Genomic DNA, 12,577 nt, shown 5'->3' with positions numbered 1-12,577 from the left:
AACGAACATTTTGCGACTTTTTCGATTTTTTCGGCGTCTTTGCGATTTTTGCGTAAAAACGCGAGTTTTTCGTAGCCATTACGAAAGTTGTGCAAAGTCGCTATTTTTTCCGAAAAAATCACAAAAAATACAAAAAAAAAATCGCAAAATTACCGATCATTACGAAAAAAAACGCAATCAGACGCATTCGGCCCGTTTGTGGGTTAGTAAATGTGCCCCTAAGTGTCTGTAAAGTTTATATGAAATTGAAAGGGACTTGGAATGATTTATTAGGGTACAGGTCCCCTTTAAAATATACTATCCATGTCATAAAAGGTGCCACTTAGTTCTAAGCTGCATGTTAATATTTTAATTTTTGCTTAACAGTTTATTTGTTCATGGAGGACCATATGTGAACCACCCTTCCTCTGTTAAAGGTATGGTGTTCATTTTGTGAATTATGCTTATTACATTTTAAAGATAACTAAAGTTCAAATAATGATTAGCCTGATGTTTTGACTAATTTCTTCATTCTGGAATTTCTTGCAAATAATAGCCATAGGTAACGTCTTAGCTTTTTGTGTCCCTAACACTAATGTTCCATCTGGCCATACATGGACTGATAAACTCATGGTTTTTGTACATGCTGTTGATTAATATTGTGGTAGAGTGGCCCAACAAATGAGAGAAAAGGTGAGTTTTCCCTTCAAGGTTTGCTCTGTTTAAAAGGTTGTGCTGTCTGGCCCTGAAAGCTATAGGGTTCTGGATAGCACAAGCGGATCAGGCGATCCATTCCAGAAGTCCAGCTCGCCTATTGGAGCATACTTTCCACAGGAAGGCTGTCCTGTGGAAAAGGTATTTAATGGTATAGCAAGGTGTGAGACAGTCTCTCAGAGCAGGGCACAGAGCAGGAAGGACACCTCTCTGGGGGGCTGGGGGGCTTCCTGCCACTGCCAGAAGCAGAGGGAGCCCAGACTTGAGAAAGCTGCCAAGAGACTGAGGATCTAAGGAGCTGAAAGGAAAGCCAGGAGGCTGAGCTAATCCCCCAGAAGTGTTGTGAGTACAGGGGTGACCCCAACATTTGTGTTTTCTTACTGGTAGTCCACAAGGGGCCCAGGTTAGTGAGGGAACTAATCTAATGTGTGAAGGTAGTGCCCAGAGGGCAGGATTTATTTTTATGATTTGTTTTGTATGCTGAAATGGGCACCTGTGTGTAAATAAACTGCCTTAAAGCCAAGAAAGTGTCTGTCCTGGATCCCGCTAGTTTACAATATCTATATTCCACGAATATTGTTCAGTTTTTCAGTTGGGCAGGTTTGGACATTATTAATCATCTGTGATGCACTATACATTGGCAGATAAGGAAGTGAAGAGGACCTGCAGTTTTAGATAAACTTAGTATATGTATGATTTTATATGAAGATAAATAACAGTATATGGTTGCATTAGGAATGTAAGAGTAAGGAAAAACTTTTCTCCCTTGGGATATTGAGGACTTAAAGCATTTTACAACAACTATGGCCACATTTAAGTTTTGCATGCAATAAAGTAGGCTAAAATTCCCAAAATACTAGTCACCATTGGGGATCACCTAAAAGCTGCTAAGCTGTTAAGTTAAAAAGTTAAAGAAGAAGAAAGGTAAAAAGTAAGCTTTGTCAGAAAGGTCTATGCAAATACAGCCATAAGGACTCACAGAAACGCTGCACTAAGTCTTCTATCAAAGGAAACACAGGATTTCTTATCTCTTTTTTGTAAACATGTTCTTTGGGATCAGACTTCCTCTCTTAGAAAAATCCTTCCTTCCTGGGGCCAGAGTCTGCATAGATCTCTCCTCTCTCCCTCTCTCCCCCTCCTATAAGTATTCAGCAGAATTCACTCCCCCTCCCATTAGAATGTGTAATCTATGCTACCAGCCTCTAGAGCTGCAGCAGGAAGCTACAGGAGACCAAGTTAAAATGGCAGCTGCTATCTTGAAAAACAAAGGGAGCTTCTTGGGCTGTTTGCTCAGGTATGGTAAAGCTTTCTGCATAATAAATATAGCGTTCTAGGTGGCACAAATGTGGATAATCTATTGGCAGTAAAATGCCAAAATGACATTTCTACTCCTTTAAAGTAGCATTTGTTTGATTGTCTCTCTGATCAGCAATCAGACCTGATTTGTAAAAAAGGCATTTCAAGAGACATGAGGACTATTATTCATGAGCCACTGCCCAGGAAGCCTTGTTGTGATTTCATAAAAATGACTTGTGTTAAAAGTTATACTATAATCCAATTAAGCAATGTAAAATGTTGCAACCTTTTTGTATTTTCTTACTTACTGCATATATATTGTACAGCTTATGCCCAACAATACAATACAGTTATTGTAGGTTTTACATATTCTTTATTTTCTCATAACATTCATTTGCAAGAGTGATATAAGGTATAAATATATCATATGGTTAACAAAGTTACCATGAACCTGTTAATATTATGTGCACACTTAATCAATAGATTAAAAATACATTTACAGGACTGTATTTGTTTTATTTCATTTTACAATAAAACCTCTTCTCTCAGATAGTAGCATTAGAGAGTTTGTTGTGTGGCCCCTTAAAAATTTAAAATTTACTGACATCTTTACCATACCCTTTAACGGCTTAGTAGATCTTCGTTGGACTTTATTTCAATATCTATTTTAGCATTTAGAGACCAAAACTGGACTGAAAATTCTGTATGGGGCAAGAGTATAGATAGCTTGCATATGTTTACTTTTCTAGTGCATAATGCCTTAAATGTATTAACATTTAATATAATCTGCTACTTAGCCACTCATATTACCAGTTTGTCCAGACCCTACTGCAAGGATGCCACATGCTGGGCTTGACGGCCTGCACAGTTTTATGTCATCTTCACTGACACTGATGCATTATTTAGAATGTCCACCTAAAGTCATTAATGAAAAAATTAGAATGGACCCAATATAGAACCCTGCAGCCCCCCACTAAGAACCCTCCACTAAGTTTTTTTTATACATGTTCATCACCAAGACCAACAGATCACAGTTTACAAACTGTTTGGCAGCTTGGGAAATATCTAAGTAGATCACATCTATTCCGTTCTCATTGGCCAAGTTCCTACTCACTTCATCATAAAAAGCTATTTAATTTGACATAAGTCCATCATATAGCCATAGTGATTACTACTTAAAATGCCATTCTTCATAACATAATCTTGAATACGATTTCTTAACAAATGTTTTTTAGAAGACCTCATCTTAAGCTGAAACATGTAAATTTGTTTCAAATAAGGGAATTGAAGTTTAAGACAACAGCCATTTTGAGACTATGTAGTGCTTTAAAATTATTGATATGGGTGAATTCAGAGGATTTCTTGTCTTTGTATTTTTCTTGTCATATGTATTTTGCAGTCACAAATAAGTTACTGACTGCACAGTGAATGTGGGAGCTGCTAAGCGAGGGTCGCATTTGATCTAAGTGTTGCATGTGAATTGTTATTTGGTAAACTATCATACTATAAGATAAATGAAGCCAAAACACAGGCCCTGGGCATCAATCTAAAGATGAGAGAGTTGGAGATGTTGAAGTCGAACTATGAATTTGATTGGAAAGATAGATCTATGTATTATTTAGGAGTTCAGTTGCAGAGATCAATGCATTTATGTTATAAGCTTAATTATATTCTTTAAAAGAATAAGTAAACCTTTTTTTTTCTGTTATTAAAATTACTCTAAACAGCTTCCCAGATTGCCTACCTTTGTCCCTCTGTTCTTTCTTACCTGGTTGTTGAGTTACAAGCTACTTCCACTTCAGGTCTCTCACTACTCCGACAAGACTGTCGGAGTGGAGAGCCCCTTCTGCGCATGCCTGGAGGCAGCAGGAGCCAGCCTGTGTATGAGCAGGCTTTTTTCCCAGGAGGGTGGGGGCTTCTGCTCCTTCTGAAGACTTTCAAACATGGGCAACTACTAGAGGAATTTGGGCAGCCCAATAATTTTTTTTTTTTAATAAATATTTACATATTAGACATTTTTTAAAAGTTAATACTATTTACAATAGGGAAATTACAAAATTGGAAACGCGTATCCTGCAATGGAAGTATTTTAGGGGGGACATATCCATGATATGAACTGTTGGGATCTGAGGGCCAAGGTCCTATGCATGAGTGGTTTACAGCAAAAATATCCCCCCAACAACTGGAAATTATCTTATCAAGCTCCACAAAAATACACAAGATGTTTAAATCATTTTGAGACAGCTAGGAAAATTTTATATGGATGGTATCTGTCCCCAGATAGGTTGCATAGAATGTACCTCAGTGAATCTAATAAATGTTGGTGAATGTGTAATCAAGTAGGTAATGCCTATCATCTGTAGTGGGAAGGGGAATGTTTTAGAGAGAAGTAGTAAATGAAATCTTGTTGGATATTGCAGAAGGGATGTACCATATCACACCAGCCTTATTGGGGATTATGGATACAAAAGCACCACATAAGTAGGTTACAGTAATCTATCGGGTAATTTTTGCAGCTGGAGCTACGATAGTTAGAAATTAAAGACAGCTCCAGATTCCAGACTTATAGCAGTTGATAGAAGACATTTCTTCAAATGCTGAATGATCTGAGCAGATGGCAGCTAGACTAAATAATGAGGTTTACAAATTTACTATGCAGTGGTCCCCCTGGATAACGCGTTGCAGGGAAAAAACGTGCCTATAATGATAAAGCAAGACTAAACTGTGTTAAAACCTAATTTTAAAGGCTGCAAATCTGAGATTCTTAAAAAAAAAAAAATAATATATATATATATGTTTATATACAGGTATGAGATCCATTATCCAGAAACACATAATCCATAAAGTTCTGAATTAACCACTCCATTATAAGCAAATAATTTTAATTTTTAAAAATGATTTCCTTTTCTTTGTAATAATAAAACCATAGCTTGTACTTGATCCCAACTAAGTTATAATTAATCCTTACTGGAGGCAAAACAAGCCTATTGGGTTTATTTAATATTTAAATGATTTTTAGCAGAGATGGAGATCCAAATTAGGGAAAAATCCCTTATCCGGAAAACCCCAGGTCCCGAGCATTCTGGATAACAGGTCCCATACCTGTGTGTATATATATATATATATATATAATATCTCGCAGGCAGTAAATGGCAGCTACCTCACATATTCTACGTATTTAATATACTTTATACATTGTGTATGTTTGGATATTGAATGCATCCCATACACTTTATATGCATATTTATATATGGTGATGTATACATTTATTTTAATTGTTTATTTATTTTATTTTGCTTCTTTCTCTTTGCTTGTAGTGTAATGTATTTTTAAAAATGAATAAATAAATATTTAATCAAGTGTTGCATGTGAATTAAGTGTTTAGCAGGCGTTATAAACCAAAAAGCATTATAGGAATTGCACTCAGAAGACTGTAAGTACCCAGTGACAATATGAGTTGCAGTATGATTGCTGGTGTTACTCAGTGTGCATCTTGTCGCATGTATGTGGTCCTGATGCAGCAGTTCCATGCAGCATTTACTTGTGAGAGATGCAGGTGGGTTTTCCTCTTGGAATCTGAGGTGCAGAATCTAAGGGGGGAACTGGCAGCACTGAGGGTGAATGCAAATGTGGGGGAGGACAGGAGGCTCACTGAGCAACCACTGGCAGGGGCCGGTTTAGTGAGGGGTGGAGAAGGGACAGTGGAAGTTAATGAGGGAGACAGGTTTGTGACAGTCAAGGGAAGTAGGGGACAGAAGGGTAGGGGGGCTGGTCCTCAGCTTGTCCAAACCAACAGATTTGCCATTTTGGGTGAAGACAACTCTGAACTGGCATGTATGGAGCAGGCTGACTCTCAGAGCACTCTAGGGGGCAGAACCTCTTATACGGGGAAGGGGGTAGTGCTAGGAAGTGAAGACAGGCTATAGTTATAGGGCGTGTACATAATTACTCTGTACAAGTGCATTAGAGGGGATTATAGGCAAATAGGGGGTGTTCTTTTTTCCTATAAAAACGATCAGCGCACCAGAGGCCACCCCTTTGTGTTGAGGTTGTGGAATGCCCTTTTCTAGTGATGTTGCAATGGCAGATTCTGTTAATGCCTTTAAGAGGGGCCTGGATGAGTTCTTGAACAAGCATAGTATCCAAGGCTATTGTGATACTAATAACTAATAGGTTTGTGTGTGCTGGGTTTACTTGGATGGGTTGAACGTGATGGTCTTTTTTCAACCCTATGTAACTATGTTACTATGTATGCCTGTAGGCCCTTGCTGTGGCTTTTTGGCTCTCTTGGCTGCTAGTCCTTGTTCTGGTTTTTTGGGGTTTGCGTGGCACTGGTCCTTGCCATTGCCCTGATTGTGTGGGCTTTGGCCCTTGTGTTGTCCTATGGACTTATGTGGCCACTGGCCCTTGTGATGGCCTTTAGCTCATGTGCCCATGGGCTTTGGTTTGGCCCTTTTCTTGCATGGCTGTGGGTCTTTGGCGATGTAGGATTAATGGTCTTTTCCATGGCCCTTGATGGTTGTGGTTGCTGGCCTTTTCCAGGGGGATTGGCTGATGTGTTAGCTGGTTTCAGTATAGCCCTTGGTGCTTGTGGCCACTTTCTTTTGGTGTGGCCTCTGGTGCATGTGGATGCCAGGCTTTGCCTTGCCTTGTGTTGTCTTTTCACAGGTGAGGCTGTTGGGTGTGGCTATAGCCATTGGCAAGCATAGTGGTCTGTCTTGTGGCAGTTTTTGAGAAGGCTAGGGTGGCTTTGGCTTTAGTGCTTGCTTGCAGGGTGGCTGTGTTGCATTTGGTATATGGCAATGATTGGTTGCCTTGTCTTTGGTAGTTTTGCAGCTGGCCTGCTCTTTAGTGGTTGCTTGCAGTTGCTTGCACAGTACGTGTACCAGTGTTTGTTCGTTCGTTAGCTTTATAAGGTTTGTTCCCCAATTTGGTTGGGCTTCATGGGCAGTGTACTGCAGTGTCTCTGATGCACTTGCATCAGCTCTGTGTTTGGGTGTTCTTCTGGTAGGTGTAGATGGTTGTCTCCTCTTCTGTGAGCTGCTACCATTGAGCTGTGGAGTAGATGCTTGCAGGTGCCAAGCTTTATTTCTTAGTGCCACAGTTTGGTGCTTATGGTCTGGTACATAGCACTAGTGGGTTTATGTATCCAGTTTGTTTCGGTGTCAAATATCTGGCCTCCTGGCTGTGCTAGGGTAGTTATACTGGTGAGCTGGCTTATGCCAGGTAATGGTTGTGGCTGCTAGTAAGCACCTGTGTCTTGTGGAAGGCCCTCTGGTCTGTGAGAGAACCCTTGTTGCAGGTAATGGACTTTTTTTTGCTCTGTTTTGCTTGTCCCTCATATTATGTTATATTCAGTAGTTGGGAAATTTGAGCCTTGGTTTTCAGCCACTTACCAACACCCTGGGGCATTGTTGTTGTTCTTATGGTTGTTCAGCATTTTCGTCTCTTGTTTTCAGGGGTTATGAGTTTTATCAGCATCCCTGTTTCATGGGATACTGGTTGTTTGGCCTTTCTAGCTTCTGTTGGGTTTTGTACCTTTTTGTTTCCTACCCCTTACTGTTTTTGGGCATGGCTTGGTAGATCCCATGTATACGGACATGGAGGAACGCTGAAGATAAAGAGAATTTCACTTACATTCTTGTTGTAAATTTCATGTCTTCTAGTCCCAACATGCCAGTACAGGGTTTCCCATCCCAATTTTACTTCCTGTACTGCTATATCCATGTATAACAGCGGTAAGGAGGAAGTCAGATGGTCTTATAGGGCAGGATTCATTTTAATTGGCAGGGTTTTAGGTCATACCTCCTGTTGGGGAGGGGCTATGCTGCCCACGTGTACTGACATGTAGGGACTAGAATAAATGGAATTTACAAGAAGAAGGTAAGTGAAATTCTCTCCATCTCTGAAGTGAATGGGAAACACATTCAAACTGGTTAAAAATTATTATTGTAACATACCGACCAGGTAGGATTCGTATTAGGACGACAGGCCCCAGACAACACCAGAAAGATCCACGCATTGCTACAAATAATAAAACAACGAAAAATACCAACTTTACTGCTATCCTTAGATGCCGAAAAGGCCTTCGACAGGATACATTGGGGATACATGATGCAAACCCTCAAAAAATTTAACTTAGGAAACAATTTTATAAAGGCAGTAATGACCCTGTACTCATTACCATCAGCCAGAGTAAATGCAGCGGGGATCCTGTCTGAAACTTTTGGTATCACAAACGGTACGCGCCAGGGCTGCCCCCTCTCCCCTTTGATATTTGCCTTAATGGTAGAACCAATAGCGTGCAAAATAAGGGCAAACGCCGACATAACAGGTATACACACACAGGCGGGCCCCCAGTCTATAGCCCTGTTTGCAGACGACATAATACTTGCACTAAGTAACCCCCACATATCAGTTCCAAATCTCCTACAAGAATTAAGGGAATTCCGCCAAATATCTTGGTACAAAATAAATGGAAGCAAGACACAAGCCCTCCCAATAAACATTCCAACAACAGAAACACAATATATGAAAGAAAATTTTGAATTTGACTGGCAAGACCAATCAATAAAATACCTAGGGGTTAAAATCACAAGAGACCCAGAAACACTCTACAAAGCTAATTACTTACCATTACAGAAATCCCTCCAGAACGATTATCAAAAATGGAAAACCCAGTACATCTCATGGCTAGGCAGAATAACAGCTACAAAGATGAATGTTCTACCAAGAATTCTATATTTCTTTAGAACAATTCAGGTACAACTTCCAGTAACATACCTTAAGACACTTCAGACACAAATGAACAATTTTATCTGGGCTAACAAAAAGCCGAGAACAGCTATTAAGATTATCCAACAGCCAGTATCAAGAGGAGGTTTAGGGGTTCCCAGCCTGGTGCACTATTACAGAGCTACCCTCCTAGACACGGCAGTACAAATGCATAGTCCTCAACACACTAAAAGCTGGCTGGACATTGAAAACAGCTTCTTAAACAATATAACAATACCCCAACTATTATGGATCCCAAAGGCAAAAAGACCCGAAACACCTCAAATACTGCCAATAACCAGAACAATAATCTCAAACTGGGATAAACACAATAAAAAAGGAGAACTGGGAGAATTCCCCTCCCCTATAACGCCAATAGAAGCGTTAGCCCACATGACTAATAACCTTTCGCTAAATACATGGAAAGCAAAAGGGGTCCACAAAATATCAGACTTATACCTAATAAACACTTACAGGAAGTTTAAAGAACTCCAAGAAAAATACCAAATTCCGAATAAGGAATACTATACATATATAAGGATAACGCATCTTTTAAGCAAGAACATGCCCACACATAAAACAATAAGACACAAAACCATGATGGAACAAATATGTGCACAAGAAGGAAGGAGAGTGTTACAAACTACTACTAGAAACCCCACAAGACCAAAAACATCCCTACATGGTCAAATGGGAACAAGACTTTCAAAAGGCTTTTACACAGGAGCAGTGGCAGGAAATAAACAACATAACTAAGGGATCCACAAGATGTACCAACCACATAGAGACACACAAAAAGACCTTGCTAAGATGGCATATGACCCCAGAGAAAATAAACCGAATAACGAGCAATTACTCAGACAACTGTTGGAGAAACTGTAACCAAAAAGGAACACTACTCCACATGTGGTGGGAGTGCCCACAGATAAAGGAATTATGGTCACAAGTTTTCCATTGGATCAACACAGAACTTCAGATAAATATTTCCTCAACTCCAGAAACAGCACTACTACAATATTTCCCAAAACAAATACCGAGATATAACAGAAAACTCCTTTTCCACATCCTCAACGCCACAACCACGGAAATATCAAGAAACTGGAAAACAGAGAGACAGAGCAACCTACAACAAATCATATCAAATATAGACAACAGAGCACTAATGGAGAAAATGTCAGCAAGGAAAGACAACAAACTTACCAACTATGAAAAGATATGGGACCCATGGAATAAATATCAAAGCAAAAGCCAACAAATAAAAACGCAAACTGCCTGTAGCTCTGTAACCTTAACGCACCCAGCTCTGGAACCATTATCTTTTAGCTTAAGGACAGACCCGGTGAAATAGTTAATAGTTATTAGTTAACAGTTTACGAATGACAAAGCCTAAAAACTCCAAACGTGAGTTATCACAAGGAAAATCTTAATGCATATGTGTTTAAAATAAAGGTAATGCAATGTACACCTCCTCTCCCGAGTGAAAGGGTAGAGAAGGTACTAGAAATGTATTCTTAAGCATGCATGTAACCTTTCACGCTAACTCGCAATAAAAGAAGTTTAAAAAAAAAAAATTATTATTGTAGTCCAGGGTAGATGTTTTGTTTTATCCAGGCAGGAAAACAGTGACCTATTTCCATACCTCCCAACTGTTTTGCGGGACAATCCCAATTTTGACAGCTCAGCCCCAAGTCCTAGATTCTTACTGAAAAGTCCCTCATTTCTCTTTGATCTCATGCACTGAACCTGCACTGGATGTAAAAAAAATACAACGTTTCTCAAACTTAATTTAAAAAGTAGCTTTTGGCAGAGATCCCAGAAAAGCTGCACCTGCACTTAGATTGTAACTAATAAGCTAAACAGGCCTCTTGGGGGAACCGAGACTTGCAGCTTAAAGGGCAATTTCACCTGTTTTAGTAAAACTCTAATAACACTTAAAACAAGGCCCCAAAACCCCCAGAAATGTGTTCAAACTTTAAATAACCTGCCAAATTTAGTAAAATGGGAGTGGTATTAAGGGTGTGTGGTTGCAAAAATGGGCGTGGTCAAAAGAATTTCGCCACAGTGCAGAATTTGTTTTTCTCTCTCTTTGCATTTTTCAAATGTTGTATGTTATGTCTTTTAATTAAATAATCTGACAAGGAAATAAGACTTTGTTTTGCAAATTAACCCTTGCTGGCGAATTACATTTCACTTTATTTTGAAAATTTTTACAAAAAGCTTTTTCATCTTACTTGGGTATTTTAGTTATACTTAACCTTACTGAAAATAGCCAGCTATCAGTTACCTTCTTTTCTAGACATGTCCAGCCATACATATGTAGGATGTAATTTGTTATTGTGAGGATATCCAGCAAAGGCTTGTTTGTAGTTCAGCCCTAACACATGCTGCCTTCCCCCACTCTCCTCACCGGGTAGCTCTAACTTTTCAAAAGGCGGAAGGTACAAAATACACACATACATAACTGAGAAATCAGAAAAGAAATGAATTAATTCTGCAACTGATTTTGTTTTTATTTAGATAAACAAAAAGATGGTGGAAATGGCCAACATCTCCAAACAGGAACCCTGAGAATGAAATCAGCCACTCACCACAAGAATCTTTGACTTCTAATATCAACAATCTGACAGGAGTTGAGTTATATCGGCACAACTCTCCTTCTACAAGACCTGAGACTGCACATCTGAATACACGCAGAATGCAAGATTAAATAACATCAAACTACAACAAGGACCAATGCATGTGCAATACATTTTAATCTCAATAAAAAGCGTCATAGTTTAACAATGTCATTTATTCTTTATTAACATAAGAAGGAATAATGTTTCCCTCTCTGTAGGCAAACTTGCACTACAGCCCTTTGATACTTGCTTCTCCACATCCATTTTCAGCCACTCAAGATTTCTGTGGTCTTTGTGTGTTTCCATAACAGTCCTTGGTTATTTCCTCGGTCTTTGTTACGGATATCAATTCCCTGCAGCTTACACGCACATTTTATACTTCTGGGTTCATCTTACTTATGTGCTATATAAAAGCCTAACATAAGTGCTTATTTGGCTGATTGTTGCAGACAGAAAATAGCCCTTAAGGTTTTAACACTGCACTATACAAGTTCATTATTTTTATTTAAGAATTATGGAAGTATTGAAGTATCTTGAGATTGGGTTACATTAAATTAATTGTGCTAAAGGTGTTTATGAGAAAAGTATGAATAGCATTCTCTTTTTAAAATGGATGAGATTTTGTGTTACAATTGCATGTGTGTGTATTATATGTAATGATATACCGGTATATGGATTTTAAAAGCCAAAAACATGCTTTGTGACTACATTAGAACAAAATTTTCACTTTAGTGCTGTGTCTGTTTAATTATCTGGGGCATCACAGAAGATTTAACCATAACAGTATAGTTCAGCCCGATTTGGACAATCTGAATCCATATGGCCAGCATTACTCATATTAATCTAAATTAATTGTATTCATCAACTTTAAAAAAAATGAAATATCAAAACATTTTTTTTTACCAAAATGAGTATATTTAAAATACAATATATTTAAAATACCATACTTTCATGACGATCCTTCTTACAATGAAAACATTTTTATGAAAACAATTGTAAAGGAGAAGGAAAGGCTAATAAAGAGTTAATCTCAAGCTGCAGGCATACCTTCAGTTCTCTCAATAGTGTCCTTAAGTCTCCCCATATTTCTCCCGTTCAGATGATCAGAAGCCTCATAGGAAAAAAACACTGAGCTGTGTAAAGAAAATTCCCATAATGCCACGCTCCTGCACCAAGAACTCTCTACATGCACAGTT

The 12,577-nt window shown here is 38.8% G+C and overlaps 1 protein-coding gene across 2 annotated transcripts in view; it reads left to right on the top strand.

Moving 5' to 3' along the window:
- Positions 1-11,544, top strand: part of ankar (ankyrin and armadillo repeat containing) — a 111,468-nt gene extending 99,924 nt beyond the window's left edge. The window contains exons 22-23 of one of the 2 annotated variants that reach the window (XM_031893903.1): positions 367-416; positions 11,281-11,544. In XM_031893903.1, coding sequence (XP_031749763.1) covers positions 367-416; positions 11,281-11,366 — 136 coding nt within the window. In that variant the 3' untranslated portion in view covers positions 11,367-11,544. The remainder of the gene's footprint in view (positions 1-366; positions 417-11,280) is intronic. The other variant, XM_031893904.1, reaches the window with a different exon arrangement.
- The last annotated feature ends 1,033 nt before the right edge of the window (positions 11,545-12,577 follow it).

The sequence above is a fragment of the Xenopus tropicalis genome, chromosome 9 (genome assembly GCF_000004195.4).
Source record: "Xenopus tropicalis strain Nigerian chromosome 9, UCB_Xtro_10.0, whole genome shotgun sequence".
Lineage (NCBI taxonomy): Eukaryota > Metazoa > Chordata > Amphibia > Anura > Pipidae > Xenopus > Xenopus tropicalis.
Note: the sequence above shows the minus strand (reverse complement) of the source record. Positions and strands in the feature narration are given on the sequence as shown.